The sequence below is a fragment of the Pezoporus occidentalis genome, unplaced genomic scaffold (genome assembly GCF_034315485.1).
Source record: "Pezoporus occidentalis ecotype Australia unplaced genomic scaffold, CSIRO_AGI_Poc_V1 ctg183, whole genome shotgun sequence".
Classification (NCBI taxonomy): domain Eukaryota; kingdom Metazoa; phylum Chordata; class Aves; order Psittaciformes; family Psittacidae; genus Pezoporus; species Pezoporus occidentalis.
The window spans coordinates 1507672-1529396 of record NW_026913673.1 but is presented as its reverse complement, the minus strand read 5'-3'; the positions used below and the strand labels follow the sequence as shown (position 1 = coordinate 1529396).

Genomic DNA, 21725 nt, shown 5'->3' with positions numbered 1-21725 from the left:
AGTGATGCATCAGCTGCCTTGTTTGAAAGGCAGCCTTCAGGAGGCTGCAGCACACACACGCCCTGAGAATGGACTATTTTTCCCCCCTCTGGATTTGGCCTGCAAAGGATGTGGGGAGATGGCAGCAGCACCATCAGTTTGGGCTTTCTGTTTCGTAAATATGTAAGCTCTGATGTGAACATACATCTGATCTGGGCGGTAAGGCTCGAGCCAGCTGGAGCATCCATAAGATCTGCTCCTGTTTTAGATCTGCCCTTCCAATCGATTTCACAGAAAGGCAGGGAGAAAGAGCAAGGACAGGCACAGTGTGGTAAGAAATGCAGAATTCCAGAGCTGGACTAAATGGCTCACTCTGTCTCAGGCAATAGGCACTGGGAGGCAGCAAACTGGACCTATTCAGAGACAGCGTTCACCCGTGATTTTAAAGAGACAGAGCAGCTGGCTTGAATGCAGACCCTGATGGGTATCAGTGCTTCAACCTATAAATCAAGGACAACAAAACTCAACCCAACTCTGACAAAGGATTGAGCACAAGGATTTCAGGAAATTAAATCAAGGATGCACCACAAAAAACCAAGCTCAGCCCTCTCCCTACTCCTGGCTAAACAGCTCCACTTCCCTGCTAGTGCAGGTTTTGAGCAGCCTCAGGGCAGGTCTTTAGGCTAAGGCAGTATTTTGGTTCCCAAACTACACAGCTGTTGATACAGAGTATTCTGATAGGGGCAAAATAGAACCTCCTCATCTTTCCAATTATAAATATCAGATAAGTAAGCAAGTCAGAGCTGCTGTCACCGCGTGGCACCTCAGCCCGCAAATCTCTGCAATACCTCCCTACAAATTACTGAGTTTTGAGATGGTGTTTCCCACATTAACTGAGTCAAAGGGAGTAAAATACCTCTTACAGCACTATAAAACTGTCACTGTTGAGAAGTATGCAGAAGAAAAGTTCTTTAAAGCGTATGTGTTCACTAAACAGAGCAGCTTTCAAGAGGTGGTAGGTGTAAGTGAGAGCAGTTCAGAATCCAACACACCTGACAAGTTCCCTCTTTTCCAGCAGATACAGGAGGGAATTCAACCTTTCTCTCCTGGTGGATGAAATTCTAAACATACATCACAACATCCCTCGCTGTCAGAAGGGGGAACAAAATGGAATCAAAGCCTTTGGTCTGGCAGGGGTTCCTTGGGGATGCACAGCTCTATTTCAGTAACTTGCAGAAACATGCAGCAGTATCACTCTGCCCTACCTGCTGAGGCAACAGCAGTTGATCACAGCAAAGGAAAACATCTCAGCAAGCAGCATGGAATTCCAGTTTATTTATTGGCCTGTGGTCCCTGAGATGCCAACCCCTGCGCTAAAACTTCAGCAGCATCATGGCAACCAAGAGCATGGACAGCAGAGCCAGAGGAGGAGGAGGAGCCTTCAACGCCAGCAGTGGCTGTGGAACGGGAAGGATTCGGTTCAGCAAAGCAGAAATCCCTTCTGGTGCAGCCGGAGTAGTCTTGGATCAGCCCTGCAGATACTGAAGTGTGCCTGCATTTCTATCACACATTTGTGCATACTATCACAGCACCACTTTCTTACAAGACCATTTCTACCAGATCAATGCTCTAAAGTGTAATCTTCTCCTGACCACAAACAGTTGACTGGAAAGGGATTGATCTTAATTCAGAACCAGCTCAAAAGAATCCTTTCTTTCTTTCAGTATTCTGTGCACTCACTCTACAACTGGTTTCTAAGCAGGGACTGGTTTCTAAGCAGTGTCCCAGTGCCACGCTGGGCACGCTCAACACACCACTGTCCACACTAGAATTGAGGCATTCTTCAAAAATTACTTAAATAGCCAATTAGTTCTTCCTAAGCACCTCAGTAATTTACTGAGACTATTTACTGAGAAGTCCAAACAGTACGAGATGTTAAAGGCTGAAGCCTCTTTGGGCTTAATATCAGAAGTAACAAACTACTTCCTAAAATTTGGCTTCCAGTTACTGTGAACTGGCCTGTCAGGTGCTCTATACCCGTTGCTTATGAAACCAGAGCCCTCATGTATAAATACCAGCAGGCGTGCAGGATTTCAGTCTATTTTAAACAAGAATTTGATACAAGATACTACCTTTGAAGCTGGGATTTAATTTTAGTAATAGTCAAGAACAATTTATTACAAAACAAACAGACCCAAAGACTTTCCAAGTGGTATTTAGAGAGAAGGGTTTTAATCTACCACTGAAATCCCAGGATGGAGCAGAGCAACTGGCTAACAGCTCACTACACGATGAGCAACAACTGGATGCCAACAAAACTACTGCCTTCAGCTGTAAGTGCTGGTGGAAACTTCTGAACTTAGACAACACAATTATTTTGCCTGGAAGCAGAAGGAACAAGAAACAATTGTATGCTGGGTTTATTATGTACAGGAGCAACCTGGTCAGTGGAGGGTGTCCCTGCCCATGGCAGGGGGGTGGAACTGGATGAGCTTTCAGGTCCCTTCCAACACAAACCACTCCCTGATTCCACAAAAATGCAGTAAGAGTAAATTTTGTTGATGGGAACTGCACATTAGTAGAGTATTTTCTTCAAGGACACTTGTTTTCAATGGTAGGTGCTGTAACTAACACAGCGAGAAGGGCATTTACATGATTTTTATTACTACATAACTCTAAATCAAGCAACAAAGAATCAGAACATTTTAGTCCCCGTGGTTATTCTTCCAACACACAACCTCTGTTGAGTGCTACAGCTCCACACCACCAATTTGAAGTTCATTATCAGTGTGGCTTTCTCAATCCTTTATAGCAGCAGCCAACTGGCTCAAAGCTGTCCACAGACCCCTCTCAGGAGGGAAGCCTGGTTTGTACAACCTGACCCAGCAAGAGCATAAACACCTAACAAGATCGATAAGGAGGTGATGGAACACCACAGCGCACACACACTGTGCATGCTCAAATGAAGAAACAGGAGCTGGCACACAGAGCATCCTGAGCTGGATCAGGATTGATTGATTAGACGTCACAGGAGGCTCCCAGCAGCTCAGACCGGCAAAGCTCAGGTACTGAACACACACCAAGCAGTCTACTGAAGCACCTATGCTTCATGAACTGGCAACACAATGTCACTTCCAAGAGCAATAAAGAAGTGGCAATGCCTGTTGCTACAGGCAACTCACAACCTCTTTTTCATCTGATTAAATTCTGGCTTTTAGACATACTTGTTCCCCAAGTAGGACTCCGCAGCAAAGCCCCTGACCTCAAATACAACCTGTCTGTATCTTCACCTGACCAAAATCTCCTGTGTGAAACTAACCACCGAATGGAAAGATTTCTGGCAACTCCTACAAACAGGATATGCTCTCTTGGACCTCGACCTTGCTTGATCCACCGGTCACACTGCACACAACTCCCCACAGATTTATCTTGGTCACTTTAGAAAGTGGGGTACCTTTGTGATTACCAAAAGGAAGTTGGAAGCAAGAACACCAGTGTTCCATTAATTCACTGTCACGGAGTGACCGCAGGATAGTTGCTGAGCTTGTCTTTGTCTCAGTTTCTCCATCCGCAAACACTATGTGGAAATCTCCTCATGAAAGGAACTGCCATCCTGCTTTATCTTAGAAAAACAGCCTATAATGATGGAACTTTTTTATTTGAATTGGCATTTCTCTCCAATTTAACTAGAAGTCAAGTACCCTCCAAAGAGAGTGCCAAAGTAAGCAAGTTGCAACAGAGGAGCTCAAGGTTGCACACCTATTGCATTACAGCTCTCCGATGCCAGGCAGCATCCTAAAGGTTGCTTGAGTTTCTTGCCCTCCTACTGTCTGTTTCCACACTAATGATCATGTGTTCATCCAGTTTCTTCTCTTCCTAAAATATATATAGTTACAGGGCTAGAATTTTTCCTGCTGCAAAATTACCTTTTGCGCTGCCAAACTGGCAGCCTTTGGAAAGGTAATCCCCTTTAAATTTGCTTTAAGATTTTACATCTGTTATGTTAGTGCCAGCTGGCTGAACATATCCATCAGCAGGACCAGAACAACTCAGCAAAGCATGGATTCAGAAATGCATTTCCTTCCTTACCATGCTAAGAAGGTTTGCAAACAGGGGACTGTCAAGTGCTGCGGTAAATCTGGGTCTTGGGAAGCCTTTTTAACATATCCAAAATGACATTTTGGATGTGTCACATACCCATTTTCATCAACAGAACAAGCAGACATGAAACAACTGCAGGGTAGTGGGAATTCAGATGATGGAAATCATTAAACTGGAAGGACGCAAGAAGTGGAGCTTTGGTAAGGATTCATTCCAACACCAACACTCTTTGTCATTTATCAGTTATGAGCTTACCATCAAATCAGGAATGACTGAAGATGTTTTGGAATCAAGAATCTAATTCTCAAGGCATTTGACAAGGTGGCAAAGTAACCTGAAATGAGCTGCTGCAATTCAGCGGTGACAGGTGCAAATAATACTACACCTAGTAAAAGATAACTTTATCAGCATTCAGGGTGTGATTGTTCATGGACTGCTGTTCCCCACATACATCACCTCCTTGCTCTACCCAGCACTTGGCAAGGCCTCAAGTACAGCCACCAGACCTCCTGGGATGTGGGAAACAAAGGAAGGGGACATGGAAGATACTGACCAGACACCAAGAAACATCTGTATACACTGAAAAGTACAAGACACCTCCTCTGTAACAGAGCAAATCCAACGGACACATCCCACTAGTGGTATGCAAACCACCACCACTGTAAAAATAAAGGGGCCTTTTGACGGAGAAATATTAACACCAGGAACTCAAAAGCCCAACTTCATAGTTCATTTAAGCCACAAAGAACGAGGAGCAGGAGCAACATCACCCTTCTCCCAGCCAGAAGGCCAACATCAGCCTGAGCCTCAAGCAGCAGCAGCTATCACGGCAAGTCTTGGCTCATCACCACCCTGCAGGGTGACAGCCTTTTATTTAACCATCAACAAAACTTTCTCCATCCAAGCCAAAAAGCAATATGGAGTCATTGACCTTCTCCAGGGGTGATGCCAATTCTCTGGCTACATATAAAACAGCAAATCCCACATAAAGACATAATAAGCAAATAACATTCTTGTTCTCAAGGAACATGACCCACCTGAAAGACACACAAGTGAAACCTGTAAAGATCTCAGTCGACAACTTTCTGAAAAGCAGGACAAGAGACAGGCAGTGCCCATAAACCCCACCACAACACTCAATAGCTGAGGTGTCTGAAAGGTGCTCAAGGAATTGAGGCACAGCTATTTCATTAAAACCAACAGAAAAGAGAAGGTTTTGATACAAATAAACATACAAGAGGTCATTTAGAAACAGAATGCCAGAAGATGTTTTGGGACAACAAAAACTGGAGCCAAACCTGGATATAAAGTTGAATCTTTGGAATGGATGGGGTAAGAAGACTGAATCCAGGTACTGTTTTATCCATACCTCATATGGGTTGCCAGGCCATCTTGAGCATTGGGAAGTCCTAAGTCTGACAGGGAATCTGAGCACACAGATACAGGCGACAAAGACCTCTCCTTCTCCTCTAGCAGGTCAAGTTTCACCAAGGAGCTTGTCTCATCTTCCGAGTTATCCTCTGACACAGAGCCAATAATAAAGCGAGAGTGGGGGTTCTCCACAGGTTTGGTGGGTTGGGAAGACTCTTCCATGGCTCCTACAAATTGGGCTCTCAGCACTGTAAGGGACAAAAGAAAGCCAAAACACAAACCCTGAGGTTAATAAGGTGCTTTGCAGTCCACCCTCTGCTCTGATTCAACAGAATCATCAGAGCTGTAACCAACATAATAAGATCATTTCCTGCGAGGTTAGCATGTGGAACAGGAGCAGCAAGGGGATCAGATAGAAAGACACTGGTAAGGAATGATGGAGCCAGAAGTAAAACCTCCCCTTTTTGGCAGCAGTGAACTGTCAGACTGGCTCAGCCATTTTCTGTACCTTCAACCTGACTTTAACCTCTTGGTCCCACAACATCCATATCAATTAGGGGATAGTATCCACCTTATGGTAATATATTGAAACTTAGTGGCATGATTTACAATTGTCACAGGAAAATACAGAAGTTCAGGTCTCCATTTTCCATTAAAAGTTATTACATAGAGAAGAATCTCTTCATACAGAGAACTCTATCAAACATCCAGTGTTGTTCCAACAGGGAATGAATGTGTTTTCTTCAAAGTTAAAAAAGAATAGAATAATTACAACTGAGAAATGACAGATAGAGAAACCAAAGGAGTACCTCACAGCATACAGACAGGTGGGATGGGACAGCTCTGATAGCCCTGCTCTGCCAGGCTTCCAGGCACTTACACGGTAATTACATGCAGCTGGAAATCACAGCATTATAAGATCAGGTGTGCACCAACCTCTTGTTATCCTTGCCAGCTGAGCAGTTATCCACTTCCAAAACGAACTGGAAAATAAAAGAATTAACAAGCACATGTTATTATAAAGAAGAATTCTCTGTGTTTTCCAAACTACCTGAATCTTGGAACAAAAAGCTGTTATTAAAAAGCCACAGGTACCAAACTGACTTGATGGGCTTGCTCCAGGTCACAGAGTACCAAGGAACTGAGCCTGCCAGTCAAGTCTCTCTGGCACCTTCTGAGCAAGGTGTTGGCACACACCTCATCATCCCATGTGTATTTTAGTTCTGCTTCTAGAAGAAACTATGCTTTCTGCCAGTGCTGTCTACTTATGTCAATCTTTTCCTCTGTCAGCTTCTGAATGTGCTACTGCCTTCAGCTGCATTGGATGGTCAGGAGTAAACCCTGATAATTAGAAATCTCATGAGGAATTGGTGACAAGAAGACACAGCTGACACTAGTTCACCAGTAAAACAAACCATGATACAGCAACACAGACAAGGGCAAGATGAGGGGATATTCACTTCAGGGTCCCATTCTCCCAAGATGGACTTCACTATGCAGAAGGACTCTTTTGATGCCCTTAACTCCCAAGTGACATCTACATCCTAAACCGACACAAAAACCTCATCAGTCCTTGCTAATGATAGCCATGTTATGCCAAGTACAGGGATGCAGCATGGTATGCTTGATAGGAACATGACAGCTTTCATCTGGTACACAAGCAAAACTGAACCATGTTATAACACAAGTAAGACATGACAGTAGCTTTAATTAGAGCACAGACAAGGAATTTACAGGCAGTGCAATCCTTAAACACGGTGCTCTTTCTTTTCATCACTGAGAATGAGAAACTGATCCAACTGGCTCATGCACTTTTACCATGAATGTACTTGCCTGAACTATGTACACCCCAACTTGTGTTGACATCATTACTCCCACAAACTCCAGTTTCACTGCGGCCACAGGTGGTTCATTTTACAGACACACTTGATCATTTTGTGACCAAAATGCCACAAATATCTGTCTGAAAGGGTCACCGATAGGGTGGCAATGGATATGAAGGGGAAGCGTGGCTGCAAAGCCCACATACCCATCAGTGACTAAATCGATGCATAAACTAAAACCGATGCATAAACTAAACCATACAGGAAGATTTCTTTAGCTGAGGTGCTTGGGCAGGACTTGCAGCTCAGATAGCACTGAGTGTAATCCAATCTAGTTTGTGCATATAAACCTGGAGACAATATTTATATGTTTATTTAGCCTGGCATCAAATCACATTCAGACAATTTACTGCTGGCACAGCTACCAGTGCTGAAGAACCTGGGATACAGCCAAAGCAGCTTCAATGCTTTCTTAATGAATGAAAACTTTTTCTCATATCAAGGACTTACACGTTAATAAACAAGTTTTGAGGCTTTGTTTTCTCCTTGCTAAGCAGAGAAGGAGGCAGTGAAGTGTTTCACTCCAATACTCCAGCAGAAAGCACCAAACTAACACCACAGTTCCTGAGCCCCGGTATTGCTCAAGCATCTTGTTTGTACAACTCTGTTCAAAAGCAGTTAGTTATCCATGAAGGCCCATTCAAATTCACTCACCAACACACTTCCAACCCACTCCAAAAGCCAGAAGTCCCACTAACGTTTTGCAATCAGCTGGGAACTCAGCACTGCTCTGAATTAGACATAAGCTTGCTCTCAGCACACATTATTCACAGTTAAATTAATATCAGCATTGTCTGGGGCTAAACAAAATGTAGACTTTCTCAGAGATGTCTTCACAGAAGCCTTTTTGCTTTCAGTGCTGCACCTCACCAAACCTCTGCACGTTATAGTCTCTGCCTGAGACATAACTGCCCCAGCTCCTAGCACGCATCTTGAATTCAGCTGACCACCAAGACAAGGCTCACATACCATTAACCAGTGTGGATGTACTCTTTGTTTTAATAATGATGAACCAGAACCTAAAACCCCAAATAGTCAGGACCCTCAACATAGCCCCTAGACATAGTTTTGCAGGCAACAGGCTGGCACACAGGCTAACTCTGCAGAGAGACTGGAAAAACCCCTGTGATTTACAGAAGGATTTGGATTGAGAATTCAACCCTGCAGTTTTAAGAGCAGGTAACACTGAGCACTCTGACCCTGCTCAGCTACAGAGATATGTTTAATGACAGCTGAACCTACACAGAGCCCAAGCCGTACTGCCCTCCCTCCTGAAGGGATCAGCCCGTGTTACAGGTCTGAAGACATCCAGCACTTCCGTAACTCCCCAGCTTTGCTGGCATCGTGGTGTAAGACCCAAATGGCGTTCACGCTACAAGCAATGAAAACTCTGCAATCCAAATTCAAACAGTAACGTATCTGGTTTTGCCTGAGGCTCTACTATCATTAGTACAATGTTTGGCCTGACAGGGAACAGTGACAGCCTTTGCAAGTTTCTTTAACAGTTTCATTTTAAGCTCATTCTTACTATTACCCAACACATTAAGGCACAAAAATAATGTCAGTTGGAAATTCAGCTTCTACTATTTCCAAGCCATCCCATTCTGAAGATAATTATACTATTGAAAAGGGCATTATTTCAGTGAAAACGAGCTATAGGTTCTGTCAAAGACTCAGAATAGCACCTCTATGATATGTCATATGAAAAGGAAATTAACAGAACTGGTTTTATTTCAAGGTTTCCCGTTTACAGGCCAGGGATCTGTGCCTTCAACCCAGCCCCTACTGAGCTTAGGGGGCTAAAGAACACAAATATAAAACAACAGAATGGATGTGTATTTTCACCACCCAAACTGAATGAGTAACAGAAAGCAAAGGACCAACAAAGGTACAGACAAAGTAAAAACCGATGTATCTGCATAACAAGTTGAGTACTTAACAGCTTTTACTGATCACCTGGAAGCAGGGCTCCAGGTTGGGAATGGGCACAGGGATGAGTTTTGCACCAAGAGGAACCACCACACACCAAACCCAGGTTGCTCCTGCCCATGTCCCACCAGGTCAGCTCCCTGCAGCACCAGTTTGGTGCAGCTGATGGGTCAAACCCTGCTCCCCCCGGGCCGTGCCTCTCAGTTAATAACTGCACTTCGCTTCACTCCCTACCCTAAAACATTCTCTGCAAGTACCAAGCACCCTGTGAAGCTCTTTTGCTTCCAATGTATCAAAAGGTACTTCACAAACTGCATGTCCACAGGTTAGAAGTTCCACTCTGTTTCCAGGTTTACTGTATCAAGCTTAGACACATAAACATACAAGTGGAATTTATGCTTCCTAGGTCTCATCAGGTAAATATGTCTATGTCTCCCCAAAAAAACTTGAAGACCACAAAAGTACCTATATTTACAGCCATCCTAATCTGTCAAGACACTCAAGAGTATGTGTAAATCCCATTGTCTCTGGGAGAACCGGGCATAACCCGAATAGTTTGCTGATCACCTACAGATAAATTGGCACAGACCACACTATTACTTTGAAATACGCCACGTTAAAAAAGGTTAATAACCCATTTTAAAACTTCCTCCGGCAGATTTAAGCGACACCACAAAAGGAGAGGTGACAATAACGATGTTTTGCCCTGCAAATACGCTTTTATAACTTAATTGTTCCTAAGCACTCCGCAGCACCTTCGGGAGGGCATTCCCAGGCCCCCCGAAGAAACGGGCCCGAACTCTTCCCTTGAGATCCTGACATGCGATCAGGGATGGGAGGATGCCGGGGATGAGGAGCGATGCCTCAGCGGGCAGAGCAGCGCCGGCCCCACGCTGGTCTGGCGGTGAATTAGCCCTCTCGCAGGAGACAAAACCACAACCAAAACCATGCTGCCTTCATGCCGCGTTGTTTCGCGCTGGAGCAGCGGGGAAGCCCCACGAGGGATGGGGCCGGGCCACAGCGCGGCCACGGGCAGCAGCGGGGCACCAGGAGGAAACGAACCAGGCTTCCGGTCGGCGGGCGCGGCTCCACGCCGCTTCCCCGCTGCTGGATACCCCCATCCCACCTTCCAGGACCTAAGGCCGCCCTGCAGAGCCTACAGACCCGAGCACCGCGCCCTCCAGACAGCACAAAGCGGCCGGCGCGACTCGCCTCAGCACAGCACAACGTGAGCGGATCATCCCGCGCTCCCCCGGGCCCGGCCCCGCCCAGCCCCACGGGCTCACGCAGCACCGCCCGGCGGGACGCCGGTGACCGGTGCCTCCCGGTCCTCCAGCGCGGGGTCCCGGCGGAGCGGGCCGCGGTGCTCACCTCAGCGTGCCGGGCGCTGCGGAGGCGCGGCGGGCCCCCGACCTGGCGGCTGGGCGGTGGAGCGGGCGGGGGCGCGGAGCGGCGCCCCCATCCACCGCCAGGCCACGCCCCTTTATACAGGCCACGCCCCCCCTCGTCCGGCCACGCCCCCGCGGTGGTGTGATGCATGGAGTCACCTCAGGTCAGACACCTCCAACCTTGCCCCGCCTGCGCCGCTCCCATTGGCTGCCGGAGGGAACACTGCGGGGGGCGTGACCAATCAGGCGGCGCGTGCGGGCGTGGCCAATGAGGAGACGCCTATGGCCTGAGCGGCCGGTTGGGCCCGCCCACTGGCTCCCGGTGCTGGGGGGGGGGTGCCGGTGGCCGGGCTGGCCTGTACGCACCAGAGGTCTCCCACCCCCGCCCGGTCTCTGTTTTCGCGGGACCCCCGGGGCTCCCCACACCGCTCCCGGTCCCCAAACCGCTGTGGGCCGCACCACCGGCAAGCAACAGGGCTGATAACGGGGCCCTGGACCGGACACCGAGCAGCAGATCCCCCCTCGCCCCCGGCTCTGCACCGCCCGGCGGGGAGGACCCACGTGGAGCGGGAACACCGGCCCGGACACCGGGCAGATAGATACACGTGCTAGGCGGCTGGGAAGCAGGCCAGGCGCTGCCCGCGTGTTCCCTGCCTGTTGTTTGACCTGCAGCCATCGCTGTGCGGATGGGCAGCGATTGTTAAGTTTCATTTCAAGATGGCCGCACTGCCCGGCTCCTGAAATCCACACCAAAGACTCAAGTTTAATTCCTGATGCTGCCGGACCTGCTCCCTGCGCAGGCAGAGCCTCCTGCTGCGATCGGCAGTGCTGCCAGGGGTGCTGTTGAGCACCCACACAAGCAGCTTCGGGCTCTATCCCATGTTCTGGCAGGGCTCAGTGCCATGCTGCCTTCCTGCCGTGCTCAGAGGGACAGAAAGAACAGCCGTCCCTTGCTGTGCCTTCCTCTGCTTCATGGGGAAACAGGGGTTTCTTGTATCGTTTATACACGTGCTCGGCTCTTTACCCCTGCCAGGTTTGAGAGGATACCCCTGAGAGCACACCCCAGCCTGAGGACTGCTCCAGGACGCTGCTCAGAGCTCACAGCAGCAGCAGGAGTGGTAACGGAACAGCAAACTCCTCAGACACCCACTTCAGTTTAAAACTCTGGGTATTTTCTTCTTAAAATGTGTTTTAAGGCCAAATCAGTGGTTCCAGGATAAGCAAGAACTACTCCCCCAGGAAACACTGACTGGAGCACATGGTGGGGTCTGTGCCCACTGCACAAGTACTCCACATCCAGAAAACCTGATCGGGGGCTTTGTGGTTAATCATACTATGTGGGGGAACAGACTGTGCTCTCCCCTCCACCTGGACTGAACCTGGAGGATTGTTCTGGGCATTGATACTTTAATTTATGCCTCTGTAGATGTGTCTTTTACTTAAACAAGTCCTCCTCTATTTAAGTATTTTTATGAAGGACCTAAAGGCTACTTGGTGTTAATCATCCACTGTGCTCAGTCCCTGCAGAAGCGAGGGGGAGTACTTGGCACACCGAGGGATCATGTCCTAAATCACTGATAATAGCTACATACAGAACTTACAAAACCAGAGATTACAACAGGTGCTTGGTTCAACCTGTCTAGTGCTCTGAGTACCCTGGTCATGCTAAAACCTGCCCATCTCACCCATTCACTTAATAAACACTGTTCAAATACTGCTGGAGGAGTGATTGCTCCATGTAATTAAATCCTGTAGCAACTCTCCCAATTCAAAGGGCAAAGAGAAAACAGGAAAAAGAGCAAATCAAATACATTAACCTTAAAAATAAAGCAGGGACTTGGAAGGTGATTTTGAAATTAGGCAGCCCCAGGCCATGCTCAGCTCTGATGGCCTCAGAGCAGCACTTCATTCACCACTGTAACTACCACCCATCATTCTGAAGGCTGGTTGTTAAAAGCCTGTATATGTACAGTAGGGAATGGATCCCAAAATACTCCAGGATGTGAATTCTACGTAAGCAAGTAAAAGCATAGCTACAAAGGACTAGTTAAAAAGTGTTTAAGCCTCACACTGATCTGTGGTTTAATACAGACAGACTGTTTACAAACTTCAGCCATACTTTCCCACAGTTTTATCACGTTATGAATTGTAAACGCATTTCTGCTTGGTCCTGTTTCTGTTAAGCTCATAAACTAGGCACACTACAGACATTATTTACTCCTATTGCATGAGTTATGAGCACAGGCACTGTTCATGTGTGCAACCCCAACACCCACCCACGCATCTCAGAAAAAGCAAGTGTAGCCTCAATAATGCAAGAAAATCATTGCCAAACAAATACAGGGGAAACGTTAGTACCTTTTATGATGCCAAGTTAGGGCTCCAGGTCTCTTCTCAGCTCTGATAACATCCCCAGTGCAAACACAGGAAAGATCATCCCAGGTTTGGGGGGTGAGTGACGACATCCATCCTGGCACACCTCAAGTCCTGGCAAACAAGTAAAGGAGAGAAAGGTCAGGGCATGTTTTAAAGCAAAATCCTGCTTTAGCTGCTTAGAAAATGTTCCAGAAGGTTTTAAACATTAGGAATGAAATGTTAATCCCCACAACGCTGACAATATCTGCCTGTTTTCAAGGATAATCACTAACAAAACACCCCGCTCTCCCCAGCTGGTAGGTTAGCCGCCATCACTAACCCAGGCACGAGATGTGCTCTTACTGGTCCCAAGTTTCCTTACAGCTTCAGGAAGTGCCCTAAATCATCCTGTAAAACTGGTGTTAGGATTGTCTCGGCATTCCCAGCCCAGGAAGTGAACAGCAGAACTAACTGGAAAGCAAGACTGAGCACTGTAGATGGGATGGTGAACATTTAGTGAAGGTATTGGTTAATCACATTCAAAAGAAATATTTAATTGTTTGAAATGATTCATAATCTAATTCTCTTTCCAGTAGTTTTTTGATTCCAAATGATTTCCATCTGAAGTTGCATAAGAATTTGCAAGTACGAAAATATCCTTAAAAAGAGGACACAGAAGTGTCTTATCCAAACTTTCATTTTTAAAGATGTTTCTGATCAGCTGAGCGAGAACACACTGAGAAGACAAAATCTTCCTCTATAAACGATCCTAATAGGATCCTTGGAGATCCATGAACTGCATTTCACAGGCAGAGAAATGTGAGCAACCACTTTTGTTTGATTCTGCATTAATATGCTATTTCCTAAACAAAAGATGCGTTCAGCCGAGTGAGCATGTAAATGTGTCGCTTTGCTGCTACATATTCATTGTACTACACTCGAGGGGAGGACGGTGTCAGGAAGAGTTAAAACCTTGTTTATTTACACGGGAAGATGGGGAATGGTTTCTTTACATTCCTTCCTTGTGCTTGGCGTCAGGCTGCAGTTTATAGTAAGTGGCTGCCAGTAATAAACAAGCACAGCACTTCAGCAAAACACCGACACAATCAAATACAAGGGCCAGTTTATCGGGAAGCCCTGCCAGGTATGGAGCAGACCACATGCACCTCACGAGTCAGCCCATGTGAGATTCTCAAACTATCTTATCTTTTCACAGCTTTACCATAGTGGTTTGGGGGTTTTTCTTCCTATTCTACTACCGGCTTTTCAGTTTTCACTGAAAAAATCACATTGAACTAAAGCAGCTGAATACACTCAAATGAAAATCCTGCAAAAGTGCAAAGAGAATCTGGTTTTATAGCACCTGATAGATTGTAAATATTAAATATTTATACTAAAATCCATCCTTACCCATCATGAATAGCTAAACTTAATAGGCATGCAAAATAAATATTGACATGCAAGCCCTTGCCACTTCATTTGCTCTCTTTTGAAACTGAAACATCTTAAACACTGCCAATACTTCTTGAGTCTCTCGAGTACCAGTCACATTTTGGAATGTCAGGGGTTATTTTAGACGATTGGACTGCAAAATTCTATCCTTCCGTGATGGGGGCCATAAACCTGTGGTTAATCAGCATTTTAAAAGCGGAGGCTTTGAAGGAAAAAGTGATTTCCATCGCCACCTTCTGTCTAAAACAGAAAATGCCCATCCTCCAAAAACCATCCGCACAACAGCCTAAAGGAATCTCACCAAGACTTTCTGATTAAACCTGCAGGCAGTAGCCTGATTTGTTTCTGTATTTATTTCTGTACTTATGCACAGCTATTTATGCCCCCACAGCTACACCCAGCAGCACACCCAGCACACACCAGCACCAGGGCCAGCAAGTAAACACAGGCTCCCTCCACTTCCTAAGCACTTTTAGGCTTTATTAACAATCTGAAAAGCAGGAAATGGCCTGGGACCAGCCTGCTTGGCATGACCACTGCAGTGGAAATCCCTGCCAGTGCCAAAAGACCTGTGAGGGCAGGTGATGCTGGCTGAGGTGGTGCTGGTTTTACTGTGCCCAGTGGCACGGTGTATTGAGCCAGGCTTGTGCAGCAAGGCCCACGGGTGTTGAGGGCCAGGAGAGGCTGCTGAGGTCCCTCTCCTTGAGGGAAAAGGCTTTAGGTAAGGGTTCTGTTTGCCTTTCAACAATGGGGCGTTGCCATGGGGGCCCCATTCTAGAAGGAGCTCAGTCCCATGGCAACCAGTGGCCTGTACCAGGACCCCAGTGTGTCTCAGGGCTCTCTCCCGTGGCACACTACTTTTCCCTGTTTCACCCATTTCAGTGCTTAATTCTGGGACTCAGGACCAGAGTGAACCTGTGACGTACCTACTGAAAGGAAATCTGACCCACAGAGAAGATTTTCAGGTACATTTTTTACCAAATTTCACATTTTTTCTGTAGAACCATCTACAGTGAGTTCAGGCTCTAACTTCAAACTCTCCATATGTTGACCAGGTTAAAGACGCATGATAACAGAGAGGTTCGGGATCTCTCCTAATCGCTCAGTATCTGCTTAAACAGCTTACAACGTTACTCAAAGGAAGCAGTAAAGATAAAAAGGGCTTCAAGATTATCAAGAAGAGATATAATTATGTTCATAATATTAATATTTAGCTTAGTGTTTGCGGTCAACAATCTCAGCAGAGAAGGTGAGTGGGTCACATACTTGCAAGTTCTAACTGAATTAAACTAAGGATTAAGAGACTTCCTTATACAGTATTAGGAATAAATCTACCTTTGTAATTTAATTTTTCCTCTACCATATTCTGAACTGTGTCTTTAATCCTTACACCCTCACCTCAAATTCTGCACTTTTGCTGTCAGCAAAAGGTTAACATTTAAAAGTAGTTACTAAAACAGGGGAGTAGTGACTTAACCCTGCATTGTTAGTAAAAATGGTCCTTGCTTCATTCCCTCAGACCTCAGAGGCTACAAATGTCATGTGGAAAATGCCTCAGACATAGCTGGCAGAGTAAAGAGCCTGAAGATCTTCCTGCAAGGTAAAGAGCCACTGGGAGAGGAAAGCTGTGAGGGCTCTGCACTGTGTGGTTATTGTTTTCCTCTGTCTCAGCTACTCCTCAGCCACCTGACCAAAAAGCATGTAAAAGATCATGCAAAATTTTAGCTCTGTTTTGCTGAAAGAAAACCAACTCAAAGAGACCCTTATAGCGACCTCATCAAACTGGGCTGGCCTGAACCTTTTGTGAGAAGAATTGCAAATAATTTAAGAGAAGCCATTTCTAATGTTTCTTATCCTTTTCCAGCCCCTGACATAGCAGCAACCAAGAGGAAGTTAAAAAGAACCCAAAAAGTGATGACTCTGGAATGCTTCAGTCATCAAAGCCCCGTGCAAGTAGATGTGCTGTACTTGAAGAACATGAGTAGATATGTGACAGACTGGACAGTAGAGAAGCAAATCCTACACGGCCTGAACAACTTCAGCAATGCAGATGGGAAACCTGTCACCGGCCATATGTGTGTTTCACAAACACAGCACAGGAAGATGTTTCCAAACAAACTTATCATTAGAGAAAAAGGTAGGAAATTCAATATAACAAAGAGAAGTTTAGGTATGTCAGAGGATGGCAGTGTCCTATTTCATACAGCTGATTCCTCAGCAGTTATTTTAGACAACAAACCTATTTGTATCTCTCTATTAAGTAGAAAGTAAGGACCCAGAATTAACATTACTGAAAGCTTCAGGGTTTGGGACAATTCTGTGCTGCTGTTCTCACTTCCTTTGGGAAGGCCAGGACGTTTTGGCAAATAGAGTCTCCAGTATTAATACCTGTAGGAAATTCTGTACATTGGAAACTGCATACAAGCAAGAAAACTATCTCTAGCACTTCACTGCAAATTGCCAGCTGTGTCAGCGTGCACTTCAGCTGCTCCTGGCTCTTCCCTTTACACAGAAGCAAACATCTGCTTTTAACCTTCTTTTTGCTCCCAGTGTTTCTGGAAGGGATGTCAGATTGTGTTGTAACAGCAAAACTGCCCAAGACGAAAGTTTCTGCAGAGGGTTTGGCTGTCCCGAAGATGCACCGCAGAAACCATACTTTGCATGGTAAGTACCACTGCTCCCTGCAGTCATGCAAGCAGCACAGGGGCAGTGTAAGGGTAGGGAAAGACAGAGCTTTCACACACACAGCTTTGGTGAAGTTCTCCCGCAGAACCGTTTCTGTGAATAGCTGTATTGCCTCTCCCAAGAGACCCAACAGTCCCTGGCACTTTGTCAGTCCATGGCTGTAATGAGAGAACAGCATTTCAGCCCTGACCTTCACAAGAAGTTACCTGTGTCCAACTGTGCTCCACAAGGGCTCCCAGCTTCCCTTAAAAACCTCACTGGGCTTCAGTGGGAAGTTACAAGCCTTACCACTGTGGCTGGGCTTGCACACCCTTTTCAGCAGGAACTCAAAGATATTTGAAGTAATTTAAGGTAAAAAGTTTCTGAGATTATAAAGAGATTTAGAGCTTCCTGTGAAAGCCTATGGGAGGCTCTGAACTGTTCCTCTGCTCAGGTCCACCCAACTTAGCCCAGCCCAACCAAAATGAAGAAAACTTTGAGCTGTCAAAGACTTGTAAACACACCTGAAATACTCTTCTCACTCTCATTTTAGATGGAATTCCACCCACAGATGACAAAGATATGCTGAACAGACAGAAACTTAGTATCATCCTCAAAGTGTTCATTGCTGGTATCCTAATAGCCTTTGCAATGTGCTATATAGTGGTGGCTATATGCAAAATTCCCTGCTCGGTAAGTTTCTGAACACAACAGCTTCTCATTTTAGTCCCTCACGCTCATCCAGAATACAACCTTGTAAGCATGACTGATGAGCTGAGTCCTTAGAAAGTCTTCCACCTCTAAACTGTACTTCTTCAGGCATCAGGATTACCTCTCGCAGATGGCCAGCAGATGCCCGTGCTCAAAGGACAGGTCACCCTCTCTCATCTTCTAGGCTGCAGGATGAACTATTTAAGCATGATGGTGGAGGGTGTATATATAAGAAGGAGATACTGAGAACAAAACACACCAGGGGTTGCAATATGCCAACTTCCTCCCATAAAGCCGTATTACTTTAATGCCTAAAAATCCAGTAGCATCACCATGGCCCCTCCAGAAACAAGTGCTGTTTTAGTTCTGAACAGCTGGTATTCCCCATATTCCCCACCATAACCTACAGACCCCTAACTGCTTTTGCTTCCTTCCCCCAGTGCTCGTGGATCAAGGGCATCAGCATCTACAAAAGACAGCCTGCAGGCCACGTTCCAGCATATGGCCAAACAGCACAGCTTTTAACTCCATGTATGATAGAAAAGGCGGCACTGGAAACTTTTGCCTGACTCTCCTTCCCCAGGTACTGCTGGTCATGGTCAAACAAATCTGACTGAGGGATAGCAGGCCTCAATGCAAGCTGTTTCCAAGTGAAGTAATTTCCAAGTGATTATGTAGTAAGGAGACAGCTAAACCAGTCCCTGGTGGAAGCTGGGTGGGCTCAGCCATCCCCATGCTGCGCAAACAGCACCTGCAGAATGTGCCATCATCATGCCCATGGTCACAAGCAGAGGTGGAAGGGAGCTAAATGAGACAGAAGGGAAGCTGGGACCATCAGCGTGGGGAGGATGTATGGGGATAGGCTAACCCATACTGCTCTTCCCAGAGTAACCTGGCTTTAGGTTCAAGTTACTGGGCTTGAAGATAGACCTATCCCTTCCCCCTCAAAAAATTACACATCCCTGAATTATTAAGGTGCATTTTCATAAAGAAGTTATACAATCTTGTTCTTCCTATCCATTAAGTGAACTGCTGAGGTTGAACAGCTATACTTTACTCCCACCTTTCACTGAGACTTGGGATCAAGTCACTTCAGCTTATCCAGTTACTTGTCTGTCACCCAGCTCTAACAACTGCCCTATAGTGAGGCCAGATTGCTCAGCCCTGCTGACAGACAAGAAGCCTTCTGCATATCACACATACAGAACAAACTGCTTGAGAGCATTCAACTTGCAGAAATTAGCAGTAAATAATTTCAAACAGCAAATGAAAATCACCTCATTTGTTAGAACTTCTGAGGAGAAAAAGGCACATTATTCATTACAAATTATCCATTCAGATCTTCTCAGAGTGTAACTGTAGTGAAAAACGTGCTGTAGTGAGAGGCTGAGAAATTGAACTGAGGCCCTTCAGAGCTATTTCACATAAGCCACTGAACACTGACCAGGTGGTAACACGTTTGGGCCTCTGCTAAGCTGGAAATCAGTTGAACAGACATAAGGCAAAAGACTTTGTTATTGCTCCCTCCAGGAGATACCAGGCGTGCTGCTAACTTCCCTTCAGTCCAACCAGAAGATGTCGCACCACTAACCCCCAGACCTGAAGAATGCCAACACTGCTGTTAGACTCTATGAATAAGAATAATCAATAAATATTTTATTGCCATTTCAAACCCTGCCTCTTCCAGATTCTTAATTTTTCCCCATAATTTTTCACACGCATAATTTCCAGGATTTTTAATCTTGCTGTGAAATAGTTCAGACAACGAGCATACATGTAGCAAACTCATCTTACAAATAGCAGACCTCCTTCTCCAGCCTCAACAAGAATAATGCAGATGTTAACTGTTGAGCTTCAGCCCTTCTCTCAGTCTGAGGGGGTGCATCACATTTCCATGTGCTGATAGAAAATGTATTTCTCATCTATTTGCAAGGTACTTCTATCTAATACAGTTGTCAGCACTCAGACATGAACTGCCAAAGGCCACATCTGTCTGCTACAGAGAACAGCTCTCATCAAGTTCCCAGAATCTGCATAAATGAATAGCAGCAGCCTCTGAGCCTCTCGGTGAACAGTGTACCACTTCCACAGAGTGATGCAGATCCTGTTCATCTGAATCAACATTATCCATGCTCTGCGGGGCACCACAATAATTTCACACAAAATTACTCATTTTCTCACAATAGCATAAAAAATGTTGCACAGAAATGGTAATGACAGGAGGTTTCTGTGGGAAAAGTATGGGGTCACTGTGCTATGTGGGTTTGACACAACCTGGGCAGGTTGAGTTTACTGCAAGAACAGTCCCTAAGTGTAAGCAAGTATTTGAAATACATGGAATACCACTTACCTTTCCCAGCACCAGGGCACCAAAACCATACATCGAATCTACTTAATATCTTCATTAAACTGCATTTTCACTGTTGGCACTGCTGTTACAATTGCACCAGTAAAAATGTACCATGTCCACCACAATACAGCACACAGGGCTACCACAGAGATGATGAGATACCACAGGATGTGTACAGCCACTGCACAGGGTTTGGTGCGCAGGCTGTCTGATGTGAAAACAACTATTTTAAACAAAGCAACTAGCTAAATCATTTGTGAGCTCTGGTGTCTTATGCAATGCAAGACTTGTTAAGCCCTGGTCAGATCCCTCTGGCTGGATGTTCTTAACAAGTGGGAGCCTACTTTGTTCACCTAGTCCATAAGGACACCCACAGTGCACATGGGAAACAGCCAGGATATGTCATGATGCCTGCCTGCAGGCAGGGAATCATGGAATCTCAGACTGGTCTGTGTTGGAAGGGACCTTAAACTCATCCAGCTCCAATCCCTGCCACAGGCAGGGACACCTTCCACTAGAGCAGCTTGCTCCAAGCCCCTGTGTCCAACCTGGCCTTGAGCACTGCCAGGGATGGGGCAGCCACAGCTTCTCTGGGCACCCTGTGCCAGTGCCTCAGCACCCTCACAGGGAAGAGCTTCTGCCTAAGGGGAAATCCTGCCTAATTTGGTGGCCTTCTATGATGAAGCTACAGAACTGATGGACAGGGGTAGGCAGTTGATGTCATCTACCTGGACTTGTGCAAAGCGTTCAACACTGTCCCACACGACATCCTTGTGTCTAAATTGGAGAGACATCAATTTGATGGATGGACCACTCGGTGGATAAAGAACTGGCTGGATGGCTGCACACAAAGAGTTGTGGTCAATGGCTCAGTGTCCGGCTGGAGACCAGTAACGAGTGGTGTCCCTCAGGGATCGGTGTTGGGACCAGTCTTGTTTAACATCTTCGTCACTGACATGGACAGTGGGATTGAGAACGCCCTCAGCAAGTTTGCCCATGACACCAAGCTGTGTGGCTCGGTTGATACCCTGGAGGGAAGGAATGCCATCCAGAGGGACCTTGACACGCTTGTGAGCTGGGCTGATGCCAACCTCATGAAGTTTAACCATGCCAAGTGCAAGGTCCTACACCTGGGTCGGGGCAATCCCAGGCACAGCTACAGGTTGGGCAGAGAAGAGATTCAGAGCAGCCCAAGGAGAAGGACTTGGGGGTATTGGCTGATGAGAAAAGGAACATGAACCAGCTTCAGTGTGAGCTCGCAGCCCAGAAAGCAACCATATCCTGGGCTGCATCAAAAGGAGCGTGACCAGCAGGTCATGGAGGTGATCTTGCCCCTCTACTCTGCTCTTGTGAGACCTCACCTGGAGCATTGTGTGCAGTTCTGGGGTCCTCAACATAAAAAGGACATGGAACTGTTGGAACAAGTCCAGAGGAGGCCACGAGGATGAGCAGGGACTGGAGCACCTCCTGTATGAAGACAGGCTGAGAAAGTCGGGGCTGTTCAGCCTGAAGAGGAGGCTGCGTGGAGACCTCATAGCAGCC

The 21725-nt window shown here is 46.2% G+C and overlaps 2 protein-coding genes across 10 annotated transcripts in view; one reads left to right on the top strand and one right to left on the bottom strand.

Moving 5' to 3' along the window:
- Positions 1–13130, bottom strand: part of ACACA (acetyl-CoA carboxylase alpha) — a 113981-nt gene extending 100851 nt beyond the window's left edge. For 3 of the 6 annotated variants that reach the window (XM_062615758.1, XM_062615756.1, XM_062615759.1), the window contains exons 1-3: positions 13010–13112; positions 6388–6434; positions 5450–5699 (exon numbers count right to left, since the gene is read on the bottom strand). In XM_062615758.1, coding sequence (XP_062471742.1) covers positions 5450–5673 — 224 coding nt within the window. In that variant the 5' untranslated portion in view covers positions 5674–5699; positions 6388–6434; positions 13010–13112. Of the gene's footprint in view, positions 1–5449; positions 5700–6387; positions 6435–10634; positions 10740–13009 lie in introns of those variants that run through there. The other 3 variants (XM_062615762.1, XM_062615755.1, XM_062615761.1) reach the window with 3 other exon arrangements.
- On the top strand, positions 11176–20041 carry LOC134162190 (uncharacterized). Of its 4 annotated transcripts, none has more exons than XM_062615790.1 (9): positions 11176–11819; positions 15341–15423; positions 15514–15707; positions 15978–16058; positions 16323–16595; positions 17009–17122; positions 17676–17815; positions 18274–18416; positions 19364–20041. In XM_062615790.1, the coding sequence occupies exons 3-8, from the start codon at positions 15650–15652 to the stop codon at positions 18400–18402; spliced, it is 795 nt and encodes a 264-aa protein (XP_062471774.1). In that variant the 5' UTR covers positions 11176–11819; positions 15341–15423; positions 15514–15649; the 3' UTR covers positions 18403–18416; positions 19364–20041. The 4 variants fall into 4 exon arrangements, with proteins under 4 accessions (XP_062471774.1, XP_062471772.1, XP_062471771.1 ...); XM_062615788.1 differs by lacking the exon at positions 11176–11819 and adding an exon at positions 13252–13528; XM_062615789.1 differs by lacking the exon at positions 11176–11819 and adding an exon at positions 13574–14189.
- The last annotated feature ends 1684 nt before the right edge of the window (positions 20042–21725 follow it).